The sequence below is a fragment of the Ailuropoda melanoleuca genome, chromosome 13, assembly GCF_002007445.2.
Source record: "Ailuropoda melanoleuca isolate Jingjing chromosome 13, ASM200744v2, whole genome shotgun sequence".
Classification (NCBI taxonomy): Eukaryota; Metazoa; Chordata; class Mammalia; order Carnivora; family Ursidae; genus Ailuropoda; species Ailuropoda melanoleuca.
In genome coordinates, this window is record NC_048230.1 from 55,306,417 (window position 1) to 55,324,652 (window position 18,236).

Sequence of the window (18,236 nt, forward strand, 5' to 3'; positions counted from 1 at the left end):
CCAGGAGCCGCTGCGCCGGCGCGCCATCCCCGGGCCCGCGTGCGTCCCCACGAGGACAGGGACCCCGCCGCCTCTCCGCCCCGCTTCCTGCTCCCTTCCCGCCCTCCGGCGAGGGGCCCAGGAGGAGGCCGAGCCCGCGCTCGCCCCCGGCCCCGCCACCGTCCCGCCGCTTTGCGCGCCATGGACGCCCCGGAGCAGCAGCCCGACCCCGACGGCGGGGACGCCCCAGGCCACGAGCCCGGGGGCAGCCCCCAAGACGAGTTTGACTTCTCCATCCTCTTCGACTATGAGTATTTGAATCCAATCGAAGGTCGGTGGAGGCTCCTCCCGGCCTGGCCCCACCCCGAGCCCGGGCGGGGGCTTGGGCCTGCGGAGTGGGCACGGGGCCCCTCTTTGGTCCCGATGTCACCCTTTCCGGGGGGGCCTGCAGGGAGGGAGGGGTGCGTCTCCCCAGGTGAGAGGGAGGGCATGAGGCGTCTGGGACGGCTGCCACCCTTAGGGGGCGGTAGGCTCACTCTTGCCCGGTAGGGCGTCAGTCTCCGGTTACTGGTGACTTCTCCCTGAGGGTCACTGGTAGCCAAGCAAGAGGTGGCAGGGGCCTCAGCCGGCTGGTTGCCCGCTGCAGGGTCTTCGGAGGGGAAAGGAAGTAATTGGTTTGCCTCTGGAGGGAGGAAAGAGGTGAGGAAGCCAAAAAATGGAGGCAGGAGGGAGGGAACGGATAGACAGGCTGCAGCTGAGCCGGACTGTCAGTCAGGGCCTGGGCCGCTGCCCCTCCTCTCTCCAGACAGCACCGCCGGGATCGGAGTTTGCTGGGGACTGTGTGTGCAAATTAGTGAAGAGGCTGTCTCCGTCTGATGCTGGAGGCTGGTTTGACTTCAGTGTCAGGAAGCCAGCCCCTTTCGTCCCTGGGTTCTGCAGGCTTTGTGAATCACCCCGAGGGGAGCCATCCGTCTGAGGTTTGTCCTGTGCTCCCCTAGCCCCCAGTCGTCATGGATGCGGGGTGTAGGGGTCAAGGCTGGCATGTGGATTCAGAAAGAAGAAGCCTATTCCTGCCTCAGCAACCTGTCAGTCTGGGCTTTTAGGTGCCCGATCGGCTGGGGACTTCCCCAGGCTGGGCGTTGCCTCACGTGGTTCAGCAGGAGTGTTTGGTAGAGGGAGCAGGAGTCGTATGCCCAACCTCACTGTATTTTTCTGGTTAGCAGGTTGTCTTGGAAAAAACAAACAAAAAACCCCCCCAACACCCAACCCCAACCAGGCTTCCTGATTTTGACAGCCCAGCCCAGCCTGTGCTTGCTGAAGCCTCAGGGGCAGGCCTGTTGGTAGCTTCCAGATGCACTCGGGCTTGGCCGCATCCGGAGTGCAGGAAGGGCTTGCACGGGCTGGTTTGTGGAGGAGGCCTTCTCACAGATATCTGGGGGCTTGGTGCTTCCCAGACATGCTGGGTAAGGCAGGTGAATGCGAAGTTTTGACTTTCCATCCCTCATGGTCTTTGCTGGCCATGTTAGGTGAGGGGCTTGCTTTGGTTCGGAGCCAAGGGAAGATGGTAATGAGTAAATGATTCTGTATTTTGGCTGGAGATGGAAATAATTAGCCAGCAAAAGAGACCAGTCTTCTCGAATTGCAATCTGGAGGCCATCCTTTGCTTTGAAAAGATACAATTAAGAATCTGCAAACGATCCCTTTCAGGTTCCTTTAACATCCGTGGTCTTTGTTTGTTAAGATTAAAGTCACATTTTGCAGGGAACGAGTACTTACACCCCTCCCAGATTCACAATCAGCTAACTTTTTTTTTTCCTTTTTCTTTTTTTTCCTTTTCTTTTCTTTTCTTTTTTTTTTTTTTGCACAGGGGGGATTTCCGGGGAAATAGTTTCCAAGCCAAATCTGATGGGAGGTGCTTTTTATAGTTTTTCTTGGCAAGCAGTGCTTGGTGGCCGCCAGATGGGTGTCTAAATGGCCACAGTGAAAACCCTGGAATCATTTAAAACAACAACAACAACAAACTTTATTTTTTTGGGAACAGTTTGAGAGTCACAGAACAGTTGTAAAGACAGTATGGGGAGTTACCGTATCCCGAGCACCCAGGTCCCCTTTTTATTTACATTACATTGCTATGGATACATTTGTTGTCATTCATGAACCAATACTGATGCATTATTGTGAACCGGAGTCCATACTGTCCTTGTGTTTTATGAGCTTGACAGTTTTGAGGAGCTTTGGTTAGGTATACTGTGGAGTGTGCCTCAGTTAGGGTCTTTCTGATGTTTCCCTCATGGAAAGACTGGGCCTATGGGTTTGGGGGATGAAGACCACACAGCGGAAGTGACCGTGTCCATCACATCCTATCAAGGTGCCTATTATCAACTCGATTGATCACTGTTGATACTGACCTTGATCAACTTGGCCAGAGTAGTATTTATCGGGTTTCTTCATTGTAAAGTCCCTCCTTTCCAAACTGTGCTCTTTGGAAAGGAGTTCCTGTGTGTAGCCCGCCTCTTCCCCCAGAGTGGGGAGTTTGCTCTGGATTCTGTAAATGATGATTGCTTGCTGGGAAGTTGGAAGTATCATGGCTGAGGAAGAGAAGGGGTGTTGTGAGCCGTGGGAGGCAAAGCGAGCTCTTCCAGATGTGGGTCTGGCTCTGGCTTACCCCGATGTGAATGGGGTCAACCTCTCTGCTTCTGAATGGTGGAACTGCCCAAGGACTGACACCAGCCTTTAGCTTGCCGTTGGGCTTTGTCCTAGGTGACAATATATTGGTGATGCATATGAGGGCTACCCTTAGCTCTGTGCGCGAGCTTGGCAAAAGTCAAGGAAGGAAAGCACCTGTGAATGGGACAGACACTGTCAGAACTTGGTGATGGTACTTGGGAATTTGGGGGAAGTCGGATGCTTATTTAATGAACTGTAGCGGCCTAGCAGATGCCTATTGGCTCCTGCAATAACCCTCCAACCCTGGCAGGTGGGCACTATTGTCGCCCTCATTTTAAAGAGGAGGCAGGGAGGCATGGAAAGGTGACGGAGTTTCCCCAAGAAAGCAGAGCTGGTAAATGGCAGAGCTGAAACATGAGCCTGGCTGTCTTGCTCCGCGGCCTGCGCTCTGAACCCGCATGTGAGGGTTCGCTCTTTCCTGTCGATGAGGGAGATGCAGAGCAGTTTGTGAGGGGCCTGGCACCATGGCAAGACTGGAGTTTGAAACAATTACCAACAGAGTGATCTTGGACGAGTCATTTAACCTCTCTGGATCTTGGTTTGCTTATCTGTCAAATAGCTAAAATAATACTACTTATCTCACAGGGTTGTTTGCCTTGAATGGCTCGACCTATTTATTTATTTGATATTTATTTATTTATTTTAGAGAGAGCCCATGTGCACGCGAGCAGGGGAGGAGGAGGGGCAGAGGAAGAGAGAGAATCTTAAGCAGGCTCCATGCCCAGTGTGGAGCCCAACACGGGGCTCTATCTCATGACCCTGAGATCATGATCTGAGCCGAAATCAAGAGTCAGACACTCAACTCACTGAGCCACTCAGGCACCCCTTGACTCAGTTAAATCAATACAGAATGTGATTTGTTACGAGCCTTTTATTAAACCCTTGGCTTTGTTAATAGAGGTGCTCAGTTAATGTGAGCCATCGTTCATTTCCTCATCCAGCTAACTATTGAGCATGTATTGTGTTAGATCCTGGGGCTATAATAGGGAATAAGACCTAGGCCCTGCCCTCGCTGGGCTAGAGCCTCTCTGGTTTTCTCTTGTCTGATGGCATTGACTGAGAATACCTTCAGCAGCCTGCCACACAGTAGTGGAAATGGCAGGGACCCTTGCCTGGTTTCTGACCTCGGCAGGAATATCTCAGGTGTCCACTTTAGGACTGAAGTGTATGGATTTTATTATGTCGTGGAGGTATCTACCCATTACTATTTTCTTGAGAGTTTTGATTAGGAATGAGAGTTGAATTATGTCATAGACTTCTTAGGATCTATGGAAAAATGATTTTATTCTTCTTAGATCTATTTATATGCTGACTTATACTAATAGATTTCCAAATATGGAACAATTCCTGGTTTAAACCCCACTTGGTCACTTATGGTGGTGGGGCTGGTGTCTGATAATATTTAAGATTCCTGTTGGCAGTATTCATGAGTGATATTTGTAATGTCCTTTTTGGTGTGCTATTAGGTTCGGACTTCTATCCTTTTCTACACTCAGGAACAACATATGTATTGTTGGGACGATCCCATTTATAAAGTTGTGATCGAATTCCCCCGTGAAGCCATCTGGACCTGGTGCCTTTTTATGGGGTGGTTTTCTGCTTGCTTTCTCTCTTCTCTTCCTGATTGTCTATGGGAATTGGTCTGCTTGTACTTTCTGTGTCTACTGGAGTCAATTTTGGTAAGCCATATCTTTCTAAGATATTGTCCATTTTATTTATCTAGGTTTTCAAATTTATTTGCTTAGAGGGATGCAAAGTAGACTCTTACTATGCTTAGCTGTCTCCCTCAGTCAAAAAAAGCAACAGAGAGAACGGGGACAGAGCTCGGGGAGTCATGACCAGTGCTTCTAACCTTCTCGTGGAGGGGAGAGAGGTGTGCTGGCTGTCAGTGGACAGATTGGAAGTTTCATTCCTTTGTGTGTACTCGTGAATTCAATGAAATGAATTAGTACTTCTCCCAATGTGTAAAACACTGGGAGAGTTGGATGGGAGCTGGGAGTCCCTGTCACCTCCAGAAGTGCCACATCCCCTCCGGACTGTGTCAGGGACTGACCCATCGGGCGTGATCACGGCTGGTAGGCCTCGATGGGTCTGGCGTGTCCCTCCTGGTAAGCTCATGCAAATGGTACCAACCTTGATCTTTCAGACTTCCTGGTCTTGTAGAGTCAGTTCTGGTGGTCCTTAAACTTTCGGGGTCACAGCCCTTTGCAAAGCTGACGAATGCCACAGATCCCATACGTACACACACTGTGGGAGCACACCTGCACAGATATCAGGTACATACACGCTGCTCACGTGCATGACCTCTGCATGCCCCCCCATCCCCCTCTGCCCTCCATGCGCCTTTCATACCGTTTTCAGGTAGAGTCACAGACCCCGCTGGAACCCATCCCCTCTTGTCACCTGCATTTCCACTGAGGAACACCTGCTCTCAACCCATTCACCGGGGACAATTAAAACCTCATTCTTTCAGCAAACACTCACTGAATGCTGGTTTGGTGCCAGGCCCTGTGGGGGTGTAGAGACAATTCGATGTGGTCCTACCCCTGTCTGGCCCCCAGGCCAGTGTGGGACACAGCCTGGTAAGCAAATAGGGACGAACGACGTGCTGGGATAGGGTATCATGGGTTATATTTGGGTGCTTACTAAAAATAGAGCTCAACCCTACGCAAGCAGTTTCGCTAAACACGTGTGACATTCAGAGCCGTTGCCTTCTGTGTGGAGTTAAGGACAGGCCTTATTAAGCCTGCTTTGTACAAATAGTGTCTCCAGGTGCAGCCGGAAAGCTGACATGAGGGCTAGGGTTGAGTGGTGGCTTGTCCGGGAGGTGAAGGAAATGGGCAGAAAGTTGCCCTAATCGTACTTCACTACTGAACACACGTCGTCCACGCTTCCGAATTCAAGGCCCTCTGTTCTGGAGGTGATTGGGAGTGAGGCTCTTAAAACCTTCGAGCAGTGCCATTTGGGTTGGTTCCCAAGGCGTCCTAATCCTGTAAGGCGGGGGAGTTGAACATATTTGAAAAATGCAGCATTGTGGCCACCGGTTCTCAGTCCTGGCTGGACGTTAGAATCTTCCAGCTGCCCTCGGGACCGGTGAAGTCAGACCCTTTTTTTGGGGGGGAGTGTGGGGGGGAGGGTGTCCGTTGCCTTTGCTGAGTCATGCAGTGGTAAGTGGCAGGCTGGGCCTTGAACCCGGGCAGCTGGGGTCCCGAGTCCCTGCTGTCAGCACTACAACTCAGCCACAAGGTCATGGACTCCAGCTTTGGGGGGGGGGTCCCACATACTGGAGCCCGGGCTGCACTTGCCCCTTATATTTGATATTTATAGAATCATCAACTTGATGTTTGCTGCTGCGGTCGGGGGAACCTACTCCTACAGCAAAACTAACGAGGATAAAGCACAGGAAATCAATGGGAGTTCTGCTGTTTTTCTAGTTCTTTCTGCCTCCCAGGGGATCGTTGTGTATGCCTCCGGGCCCACAGGTTCCTCCAGCCCCAGAGGCCATTGGCTCAGTGGGTCAGAACACCAGGTCTGAAATCAGAAAACCCTGGCTTGAAATTCTGATTTAGATGCCTCCTACCTGCATGACCTTGGCCAAGCAAAAGTCCCTGGCATTAACAAGCACACAATAAGTAATTGCCAAATGAATGGAGGGAAAGTTGCATAATTCCTTAATAGTGGTATGCCTAAGGGCAGGTGATTTTGGATCTCTGGGCTTGTGTTTTCTCACCTGTGCTGGGGATGCTGATGGTAGGGCTCACCTGCTGGGGCAGATGTGAGCTTACCTGGAGGCAGTGTGCTCGGTGTGCGGTGTGCTCGAAGCCCGTGCGGCAGGGCTGTGCAGAGATTGGGTGATGGGCTCTGGGAGAGCTTCCAGCACCCTGACTTCCTGAGGGTATTGGCTCCTTGCAACAGAGAGCCTTCACCTTGGATGAATGCTGAGCTTTAAGAGAAGACCGGCCAGGAATAAAGAAGATTCTGGTCCTTGGAGACGAGCCCCTGGCTGCCTGGCTTGAGCGGGTGCTATCTGCCTTAATGCACCTTTTGTAATGACTTAAAAAAAACTCCTCCGACTCCTGCCTTGGCCCCAGAACTGGGCCGGCTGCAAAAAACTCTCTCAATGTCCAGACTACGGGGCTTGGAGGTTCCCCTGTGGCTGCCTCTCTTGGGGAGGCAGGGTTTCCCCAGGTGTCCTGCCCTAGCCCCATGGGACCCTTGAACCAGGGCCAGGAAGGAGCAGCCCTGGAAAGTGCAGTGTGATGGATGCCTTGTGGCTTCCCCCCACGGAGGGACTTCCTCCTCCTTTCCTCCCAGCACAGGAAACAGCCGCCGCAGGCTCCACAGAGCTCCAGCCAAACTTGGCTTCCCCAGGCTGGTGTGAGGTTTGTTTTTTCTGCTGATTGTTCAAACTGAGCTCAGGGAAGAAGGCGAGAGACTCGACCCTGGGGCTCTTGCCTGGATGCATCAGGGGGCTGTCTACTTCCTTAGCTGGAGCAGAGCCCAATATGGGCTGCCCCTAAAGCAAGGGGGACTTTTTCCTGAATTTTTGTAATGAACTTTACCCAAAATATGGAAACGTAGAGAAATGATACAATTTCACGTTCCCACCACCCAGCTTCAAGTCCCAGCATAGGGCTGATCTTTCCTCCTTACCCCACTTATTTTCTACACTCCCGCCCCTGGTTACTTTAAATCAAATTCCAGATGATATACTATTTTGTTAATAACTAGAGTAGTCTGTAGCTTACCAAGATAAGGACTCGAGAAAAAAATCCCATGCCATTATCAAATCTAAAACAACAATAATGACAGTTTCAAAGATCTAGTTGCAAATTCCCCGCTTGTCTCACAAGCATCTTTTTATAGTTAATTTGTTTGAACCAAGATCCAAACAAGACCTTCATGTTGTATTTGGTTGATGTAACCACTGTGTCTCATTCTAGAATGGTCCCCATCAATCTGCTTTCTTGCTATTTCTTTGCCCAAGAAACAAGGCCAGTTTTCCTGCACTGTTCGCCACGTGCTGGATTTGGCCAATGGCATTCCTGGGGTGTCTTTGAACATGTTCCTCTGTCCTTTGCATTTCTTATAAATTGGCATTCAGATGGAAAGCCCCATGCCTTGGATTTTTAATGCTCCCCCACCTTGGTGTGGGGGAGGGGATATATACCCAAAGGCAGACTAAAGCTGCAAGCAGAGCAGAGACCTAATCCGAGGTTTGGGGAAAGCACATTTTTCTCCATGGGGCCTGTTTTAGTTAAGATGCATTTCTAAAAGCCAGCCCTTCCCATGTGAATTTTAATTGAGCCATGCCTGGGTGAGCTTTCTGAAGGGAAGAAAGTCGCCTGCAAAGCTCAGGATTTATAAAGGCCCTTATCAAAACAAACCTGCTTGGGCATGCCTGCAAGGAGGGGGGACATTAAATGAGGAGGGGAAAAACTTGGTCTGTGGGCCCTGCAACGGTGACTGTAAAGACCACAGACAGGCTGTTTACCTGCGTGCTCCTAACACGGTGGGCCGCCGGTCTGAGATCCACAGAGGGTGACATCACCTCTGTTGCCGTGGAGAAAGGAGGAATGCCATTAATGACCGGGGTTGGCAGGGCCACTGATTAAGTGTGCCCGCCCCTGGGAGCATGGCACCGAAATGAAGACTGTAGGGGGGGGGGCAGGGGGGAAGTGTAAATAAAGGAACTGTCCGTCAATCAGGTATTAATTTTAAATCTCTGCTCCTGGCTGAGAGTTCAGGGGCCCCACTGTTCTCAAGGGGGAAGTTTCCACTTGGATTTCAAGTTGGCTAAATAAAGGGGGCGATCAACTTTTCAAGGCTGTGCCAGGGTTTGTGGGACTTAAGGGGAGCAGCTTTGAGGTGCTGGTGTGAAGGCGAGGGGTCTTCAGGGAGCTGGTTGGAAAGTGCGTGCCCACCCGAGTGCCCTTGCTCAGGCATTTGACGGAGAGGTTGGGTTGGCCATGGCCAGCCCTGTTTCTGAGGGAGGATTATCTGAAGTCTATTTCTGGTTAGTTCTGAGCAGACCTTTCCTTCTCCTTTTGGTGAGGAAGCTGCCTGGGCCATGTTCTCTGTTACGCACCCCATGACCAGTGTGGAGGGACGGACTCTCTGTTAGAAATGGGCCTCACGAAGTCCGGTTCAGTCTCACATGGCTGTCTTTAAAAAGGGAGGCAGTATATTTTCTGGTGACCGGATAAATAAATTATGGTTTCATCGTATGGGGGAATACTACAAGGTGATAGAAAAAAAAGAAATTGTGGCCGCACACCACATGGATGAATGTCAGAATGTTGAGTGAAAGATGTAACCTGTCCATTCTGTAAGGTTTTATTTATGTGGTGTTCGAGAACAGGCAAACCCAGTCTCTGGTGCGAGAAGAGAGGCTGGGTGAGGGTTCCTGGTGGGGTGGGGGGGAGGGGGCACCACAAGGGAACCCTGGGGTGGAATGGAAATGGCCTATATCTTGAACGGTGAATGACCGAGTACATACATATATAAAAAAGAGGTACATTTCACCTTTGTGAGTTTCACTGCACTTAAACGATGTCTCAATTTGAAAGCCAACTTTGCCCCTGATGGTTTTGTGACTTTGGGTGAATCTCTGCACCCGTAAGCCTCAGTTTCTCCATCTGTAACACAAAGGACCTGATAATACCTACCTCCAGGGGGTGGGGGGCCTTGTAAGCGTCAGACAGGGAGGTAGCAGTCGTGAAAGCTTACAGCACAGTGAGTCTCAGCCATCGCGATGAATAAAAATAGAAGGTCTCTGAGCTTCTTGAAAGCAGGAGAGGCCCTTGGAATGACTAAACCAGCAAGAGGTGGTTCTTCCCACCCCAGTGTGAGGCTGGCAATGAGGCCTCCTGTCTGCCAGGCGGCCGGTCCCTGCTGCCTCCTTCCAAAAGCTGACCTTGAGGCCCATGGGTTGCAGATTCCACACACTTCTCAACCTCTCTCCCAAAGGAGTGTGTGTCTGCCTGTGGGTGTGTGTGGCTTTGCAAACGGCCCTGCTAGCAGCCAGTCTGAGGCTGATTGCTTGCAAATCATCCTGGGTCTTGTATCCCGGGCGCCTGGCCTCATGGCAGGCTGCCTGGGAAGCAGGACCGAGCCTTCTTTTCTGTCCCGTCTGGCGAAGGCAGACAGCTGTCTTCGCTGGGACAAGGTCAGCAAAGAGCATAGCGTTCAAGGTGGCTTTTTCCAGTGGCTCCCATGGACGAGACAGGATGGTAAACTGCCTTTCTTCCCCTTTCTGGCATTTCTGGACCTGACTTATCTGGATGGAATTTCTCGCCTTTCATGCCCTGCGTCTGTGTATGTCATCTCCGAGGGGCGAGTGTGGCAACCTGCTTCCCCGTCATTATTAATACACACAATCCATACATGAGGAATCCGGCTGCGGTTGTGTGCGTGCGCTTGGTGGGGGCAGCAGGGGCGTGGGGGGCTTTGGGGAAAGTTTGCTGAGCGCTGAACTTACTACTCGAGGGCAAAGCTTGAGGTTGCTTTTCAGAAAAGGGCTTTGCTTTAGGTGGTGTGAGCCACCAGACAAGAAAGCCTCCACCTGCCCGCTCCTCTGGTGATCGATCCCTCACAGCCCCTGACACGCAGGGGTCAGGAGAATGGCCGGCAGTGGGAGGCAGGCTCGTTCCCCCCACCTTCTCCCCTTTCCTCCGGCCGTCCTCTGTGGTGCAGGTCGTGGCATCCTAAGTGCTGCCATGGCAACAGACGGTGATGACTCAAGCCCAGGGCCTGTGACTGGCACCACCTTGGACCGTGAGCTCATCAAGCAGTGGGCCCATCACCTCAGACAGGGACGGCCGCAGCCCCGGGGCCCCGCTGCCAGGCGGAGGGGCGTCTGGCTTCTGGGCTGTGACCTGGCTCCTCTCCTCCAAGTCATTCAGGCCTGAAGGCACGGGTTCTCCTTGTGCCCTCCCCTCCCCCCAAGGACAGACCCTGCGGTGGTTCCCTAGCTGGGTTTCTATTTCGGTCATTCTATTCTGCTTCCTGAAAATTCCACCCGCCCGTGGCTCTAGGCGGAGAAGATGTTCTCTTGCCGTTCCTTTTTTTCAAAAGCGATCTGTTGGCTGGTGGGTTGGCACTGAATGGCCACCTCAGACTTGGCCGTGTGTCCCCAAGGGTGAGCAACAGGCCCGCCAGAGGCTCTGGGAGGAGAGACGCTGGCAGAGACCACCGCGTGGCCTCAGAGTGATTTTAAAAATAAATTGTTGACTCAATCCTGGGGCAAATGGAGGGACTGTGACTATTTCAGAAGAAAGGAATCCGTGTCCTTAGCTGTCAGTTGCCTCCTGATGGAACCCCCAGAGCAGCTCCAATTCTTGGGGTACCTCATAATCCCAGGGTTGGGGTGAAGGTGTCGCCATCCAAGGCACAGCCCCTTTCATGAATAGCAGGCGAGACTAATGGTTAGGAGGTGGAGGGGCCAGACGGCCACTTAGAAGCTGTGTGACCTTGGGAAAATTAGTCACCCTCTCTGAGCTTCCTGTTCTCTGTTGGTAAAACTTGGAAGCGGTATCACCTGCTTCACAGGGTTCTTGTGAGATGAACATTAAATGTGTACCCAGTGGTTCTTGGCATAAAGTGAGTGGTATAGACATGGTAGCTATCATCAGCTTTTGTTATGGTGAGTAGCAGCCTGAGTCACTAACACTTTAGTAAGGTTTAGTTGATCAGCTCCCAGATAGCCCAGGGGAAAGAGTAAAAGCATAAAATGGAAGGGGTGTTGGAGGCCCTCTTGACCTATTCCACATATTTTTTGAAGGCTACTGAAAAAGATTTCCCAAGGTACTGACTAATCCATCTTATTTTTATTTTTAATTTTTTAAATTTTTTTATTTTTTTAAAGATTTTATTTATTTATTCGATAGAGATAGAGACAGCCAGCGAGAGAGGGAATACAAGCAGGGGGAGTGGGAGAGGAAGAAGCAGGCTCATAGCAGAGGAGCCTGATGTGGGGCTCGATCCCATAACGCCGGGATGACGCCCTGAGCCGAAGGCAGACGCTTAACCACTGTGCCACCCAGGTGCCCCTATTTTTTATTTTTTAAGATTTCATTTACTTGAGAGAGAGAGAGAGACAGAGACAGTGAGAGAGAGAGAGAGAGAGAGAGGGGTGAGGGGCAGAGGGAGAAGCAGACTCCCTGCTGATCAGGACCTGAGCTAAAGGCAGATGCCCAACCGACTGAGCCCCATCTTATTTTCATAAAACATTCTTCCGTTTTTCTTGTAAGTAGGCCCTGTGCCCAATGTGGGGCTCAAACTCAGGACCCCGAGATCAAGAGCCTCACGCTCCATTGTCGGAGCCCGCCAGGCGCCCCACCCTTCTTTCCTCTGATGCTTTTGGGGACACTGGGGGCTAGTGTGTGTCGTGCTGGCAAGTTGTAAAATAAAGCAGTGAGAGCTGAAAAAGGGGGAATTTTCATTTAGAAAGTCTTTCTTTCTATAACAACAACAACAACAACAGCAACAACACGGGTACACTGATAGAACCGGTTTCTTAGGTGCTTAGTCCGTGTGTCTCAGGCTTCCTGTGGATTCAGTGTCTGGTCACTGACCTCATCACCGTGAGGACTTGGGAGTCTGGTCCTGTCCTGCAGGCTCTGACCGGGGCTGGATGCTGGGGGGAGCCCCCGGGAAGCCGAGGACGGGGAGCGTGCTGAGACTCAGGACTTCCGATGTCTGCAGCAGACAGGATGTACCTGCTGGGGCTGATGGTGAGCAGGTCTGTCCTCGCTGAGGCATTTTGGGTTTGAGGGCCTGGGTGAATGCTTCCGTCAGTCTCTGGGGCGTCTGCTGTGTGCAGGCCCCGCGTGCGGCCCCAGGGCCGTCCAGGACCGAGCAGGGGTTCTCAGCTGGCGCGGGGGGTGTTCTGCCTGGCCGGAGGAATTTGGCAATGCCTGGAGATGTTTTTGGTTGTCATGACTGGGAGAAGGGTGGGGGTGTCACTGGCATCTCGTGGTTAAGGGCCAGGGGTGCTGCTGCACACGCCACAGCCCCCACACGAAAGAACTCTCTCGCTCTGCATTGAAGCAGTTGCTGGTTCCGAGGTTGAGAATCCCTGGCCTGGTGCTTGGTGGTGCTCTCAGGCCTGCCCGGGTTCGGGCTGTGGGACCTCGGGCAAGTTAAGTCACCTCCTTGTGCCTCAGTTTCCTTATCTGTAAAAGGGGAATATGCAGTGCCCACCTCACAGGTGGTTATGAGGATGGAATAATTCGCTGCATGTAATGTGCTTACCACAGTGCCTGGCATGTAAGGTCTCAATGAATGTTAGCTGCCTCACGGTTTATTATTAGTGACTTAGGATCCCTGTCTGCCTTCAGAAAGTTCAGTCCAGTAGGGAGACAGACAAGGGAAGCTATAATCGATAGACTTCATTACATGATTCTGTAGGTTCTGGGAGCACAGGAGAAGAGCTTCCTGACCCAGGCTAGGGAATCACGGAGGGCCTTCAGGAGGAGGTGGCCCAAGTGTAATCTTGATGGACAAATAATGGCTTACTATGAGGATAGGAGGTTTGGAAGGGAGTTCTAGGCAAGGGGAACAGCATGTACAAAGACATGGAGGCACAGAGGACTTAGAACAGCAACCTCTGAATCACCTATCATAGCTTCTACCTTCTTCCTCTCTCTGAGCACTGATGCCTTGAGTGTGGGCTAGGTAGCTCCCACGGCAGATGAGGTGATTTTTATGTGGTCCACTGATGAGCACATGGCATGTAACGAGCACCATTTTTTTTTTTTTTTTTTTTTGCAGCGCTACTTTGCTTTGAATGAGTCCAAGGCAGAGTCTCATTGGGTGCTCCTATGTCTTTAACACCTTTCTTTCTAGCACTTGCCATTCCCTGCCCACCCCCCCTCCAGCCTTAAGAAAGGTAGGCTTCCTGGGGTTGGGGAAGTGCTCCACAGCTTTATTGTGGTTGTGGTTACAGGGGCGTATAACATTTGGCCAAACTCATCGACCTCTACCTTGTCAAAATCTGTATATATAACGTCTACCTCAATAAAAAGAGAGCTTTCAGGGGCAGAGAAAGGGGGGGCCTCAGGGTAGTCCCTTTGGCCAGCCACAGTGTCTCGAATCTCGAATTTAGTAACTTTTATTTTTATTGTGTTTTTACCCTACCTTCTATTTACGGACGTGACACAGATTTTCCACTTGTGGTAGTGGTATAAAGTTTCCTTTTAAAATTAAAAAAAAAATTAAAGTACTATGTGAGTGAATTTAAATGTAGAAGTATTAAGTAAATAGTATTTACTGGGGGTACATGGATATAGCAAGGATCATGCAAGTGGTAAAAAGAGATTTTTGGGAACCCTTCTGAAAATCTGGTGGCTTTAAGGTACAACCCACTTCGCCCAGTGGCCGTGTGGGCATGGCCGGGAGCCCGAGGGGCTGGCTGGGACGGGGGCCGTTGTGCAAGGAGAGAGAGCCGAGAGTCCTAGCTGCTTCAAGAGCAGTGCTCACGGGGAGCGGTGCGTCTGGGGTGTTTACCGCCAAACACCCCGAGGGCTGAGCACGGAATAATGATAAATTTCCTTCGCGTTCCCTGCTTGCTGTGACACTTCGAGAATCTTGAGAGGAAAAAGAAAACGGAAAAACTCTGCTGCTTGGATTAATTAAAACCAGTGTGCATGCTTCGGATGCTTTCGCTCAGCAAACCGGCCTTTCTGCTCCGCGTTGCTGCCAGCGGGCGTGAGTGATGTGTGTTTTCATGGCCGAGTTTCTGGGACGGCTCACGTCAGGCCTGAGGGGGTGTTTCTGATGAGACGTGATGCCGTTCATCTGATAAGGCCGGAATTTTTGCAAAGAGATGTTTTGTGGTTTGTTGTGCTGGTTCACAAAGCAGTGGATTATCAGAATGTTGTCAGACGTGGATTTGGTGTTGATCTCTCGCTAGATTAAAAATCTGCACTCTGTTACCTGCCGGGAAGAGGTGTGTGTGTGTGTGTGTGTGTGTGTGTGTGTGTACACGCACGCACATATAGATACAAGATGTGATCGATTGCCTCTTCGTAAGAACTTGAGACCCTACACACCCCAGCTAGAAAAACCAAAGGCTTTCACAGCCAGACGTGACCAAGGAAACCGATCTGTTTAGTGCTGTCCTATAAATGGGAAGGTGGGGGACTTTTCCAAGGTCACACAGCTATTTAGTGGCAGAGTAGGACTCGATCTCAATTTCCTGCTTTGGAAACCAGGGCGTCATCGCTACATATCCTGTCATGTCACCGCCATGCCCCGCCACCTTTAAAAGTATGTTTCTTTGGGGAATTGTCTTTCTTTTCCTTCTTTCTTTCTTTTTTTTTTTTTTTTAAGATTTTATTTATTTATTGGACAGAGATAGAGACAGCCAGCGAGAGAGGGAACCACAAGCAGGGGGAGTGGGAGAGGAAGAAGCAGGCTCATAGTGGAGGAGCCTGACGTGGGGCTCGATCCCATAACGCCGGGATCACGCCCTGAGCCGAAGGCAGACGCTTAACCGCTGTGCCACCCAGGCGCCCCTGTCTTTCTTTTCTGTCTCCTTCCTGCCACGCTTCTGCTGCCTGATTCCTTGGTTCCCCTCCCTGGAGGAAGTCCCCGTTACCTGTAGCAGAGAGAGCCTATGTGAGCAGCAGCAGTGGGCGTGTGTATCTGTGTTTGCATTCTTTTATCCTCTGCTTTTATTCTGTGCGTGCTGTATGTACCTTGCTTTTCTCCTTTGACACTGTATCTTGTGGTCATTCCGTATCAATGCAGAAAAAACTTCCATCTCTTAATCTAGCGGTATTGTATCCCATGGTATGAGCAAACCAGAATTCAACCATCCCCAACTGATGGACATTAGGTTGCTTCCAGTCTTTTGGGATTACAAATAGGGCAGTATTTTTTTTATTTTTTTAGGATTTTATTTGAGAGAGAGAGAGAAAGGGAGCACAAGCAGTGGGAGGGGCAAAGGAAGAGGGAGAAGCCGACTCCCCGCTGAGCAGGGAGCCCAATGCGGGACTTGATCCCAGGACCCTGGGATCATGACCTGAGCCAAAGGCAGACACTTAACTGATTGAGCCCCCCAGGCGCCCCAAACAGGGCAGCATTAACTAATCTCATGCATACTTCATTTTGCACATGTGAGGGTTTAGCTGCAGGATAAATTTCTAAAGCAACATTGTTTGGTTCCGAAGATACGTGTGTTGGAATTTTGATAGGTATTACCAGATTACCCTCTGGAGGGTATATCTTTCTACCTTTAGGTTTAGATATTAGCATCTTTGAGTAGTAGTTTAAATATTTCGTTTAGACTTTTGTGAACTCACTTTTAAAAAATTCATTTAGCCAACCAACACATATTTTTTTGGGGGGGGGCTGTCCTGTTCAACTGCTAGGAATGCATTAGGGGGTAAAAGAGTCCTCATAGAATTTCCTGTTGGTAGGGGTGGAGCTGGAGGTTGGGAGAGAAGCCGGCAATAAACAACTAACTTCAAAATTACTTAATTTGAATTTTGGGAATTGTATGGAGCAGAACAGAGAAGTGTGAGTGGGCTCTGATCTAGCCAAGGAGACCAGGAAGACTTCCCCAGCACCTGACCCTTTAGCTGGAAGGAATGAATAGCTTTAGTTATGTAGAGGAGGGGCCTGGGTGTGGTGGGGGGAGCGGCTGTTTTGGCAGGGGGAACAGCAAGTGCAAAGGTCCTGAGGCAGAAAGGAGGTAGGTGCAGAAAGACAGCCGGTTTGGTTGGAGTCCAGGGAGAGATGTGGGAGAGGAGAGGGAGGTGAGGCCAGAGGTGGCAGGCCGGGCTTGGCCAGGCTGGTCTAGTTGAGGTTGGTCATCTTTACCCTAAGAGCTGTGGGAAGCCATCTCTGGGCTCTCACCTGGGCTGGGACACCATCTGGACCCCATGAGAGCAGCTCAGCTAAGCCAGGCAGCATTTACTCCAGGATGGTCCTGGAAGGGCACCAGGAGGTTGAGAATCACGTATGCAGCCACCTTGGCCCCCCAAGACGAGCCCTGGTCACACAACTTTAGGAAGATGCCCCGTTTCTGGCTGGATGGACCTTGGGCCTGATTTTTCTATTGTTTGCTCTCACTTGGCAAATGTTTATGGACAGCCTGTACCAAGTGCCTGGCAAACAATGCCGTGCCTCAACGGATACGGTTCCAACACTGGTGTAGCAGAGAGTCTAGTGAGTGGGTTGCAAACTTCTATAAAGGGCCAGCTAATCAGTATTTTAGGTTTTGTGGGCCACGAGAGTGTCTGTCGTAACTAGCAACTCTACTATTGTAGTGCAAAAACAAGCCACAGACCATATGTAAACAAATAGGTGTGTGGGTGCATTCCAATAAAACTTTATTTACAAACACAGTCTGTGGGCCGGATTTGGCCCAGGAGCTGCAGTTTGCCTGTCCCTGATCTCTCAGGATGAGATTCCCTCCACAGATTACCTGATGTGGCGTGAGCTGGTAACAGGTGTTAACAGAGAAAAGATGGCAGGGGAAAAGGGTGGAGAGGGAACAGACACATGAAGAAATTAAGGGAAGCAGCCATGCGAGGATCTCGGGGGTAGAGTCCCCAGCGGAATGAACAGCACTCGAGAGCTTCAAGGCGGGGGCTACTTGAAGAATAGTGAAGGGGTTAGCAGGGCTCTTGCTGTGTCAGGTTGGGAAAAAGTGGGGAGGTATGAGTGGTGAGATGGGCCAGGGCTCAGGGGCAAGTTGCTAAGGACGTTAGAGCACGGCCGGGGGAGCTTTTAGAGTTTTGCAGATGGGCGTTTCAAGAGGCTGCTGCATGGTGAATAGCCTGGAAGGGGCGAGGGTAGAAGTGGGGAGCCCAGGGACGAGGGACTACAGTCCAGGTGAGAGAGGACGGCTCGTGGCTTAGGGCAGAGGGCTTGTGGTGGAGAGGGAGACACGCATGCCTGTGGCTTATGTTTTGACAGTAGGGCCATTAGGGTTCGCGATGGATTGGACACAAGGTGTGTGTGAGAGAGAGGCGTCAGGCGGACCCAAGCCCCGATAGGGAGGGTGGAGGAGCCTCTGCTGAGTAGGGGAGCTTGATGAGGGGTCAGGGTGGCGGGAAGAGCAGCTCCTTCCCTCACTCAATCCACTCTCCGGCGTGGCTCCTTTCGAGGTGTCAGCAGAAGGCCACTACTAAAGAAATATTAGATCCTTCTACAAGCACTGTTTTCAGTAGCTTGGGAGACTATAGAGCCATGGCTCTGCCTTTATGAGGGCCGAGGGGCTTGTCTATGCAATTGCTTGTCCTGCAAATTCTGTGTCTTTGGGTGAATCTTCCCCTCCCTGGGCCCCAGCTTCCCCATCTGTGAAGTGGCACAAGAAGAGATGTGACTCAGGAGTCCTGGTTCTAAATTAAGCCACTATTTACGCTTGGTGTGAAGGGCTGGGATTTGAACCCGGAGCCCCTTGGACTCCAGAGCTGAGGCAGTCTCCCTCCGCATCCTCTGGCCGTACCAGACACGCAGAATGCTGAGATGAGCCTAGGTCAGTGGTTTCTAAACTGTGGGTCATGACCCGGAAATCT

At 51.1% G+C, this 18,236-nt stretch overlaps 1 protein-coding gene across 6 annotated transcripts in view; it reads left to right on the plus strand.

The window, feature by feature from the left end:
• The window catches only part of NFATC2 (nuclear factor of activated T cells 2), a 152,731-nt gene that overhangs the window by 13,962 nt on the left and 120,533 nt on the right, over positions 1 to 18,236 (plus strand). For 4 of the 6 annotated variants that reach the window (XR_004619869.1, XM_034641473.1, XM_034641474.1 and 1 more), the window contains exon 1: positions 7 to 310. The exons of 1 other annotated variant lie outside the window; for it this stretch is intronic. Coding sequence is in view for 3 of the 5 variants with exons in the window: in XM_034641473.1 (XP_034497364.1) it covers positions 181 to 310 (130 nt within the window). In the remaining 2 variants the exon portion in view is untranslated. Of the gene's footprint in view, positions 1 to 6; positions 311 to 18,236 lie in introns of those variants that run through there. One more of the 6 variants, XM_019799591.2, reaches the window with a different exon arrangement.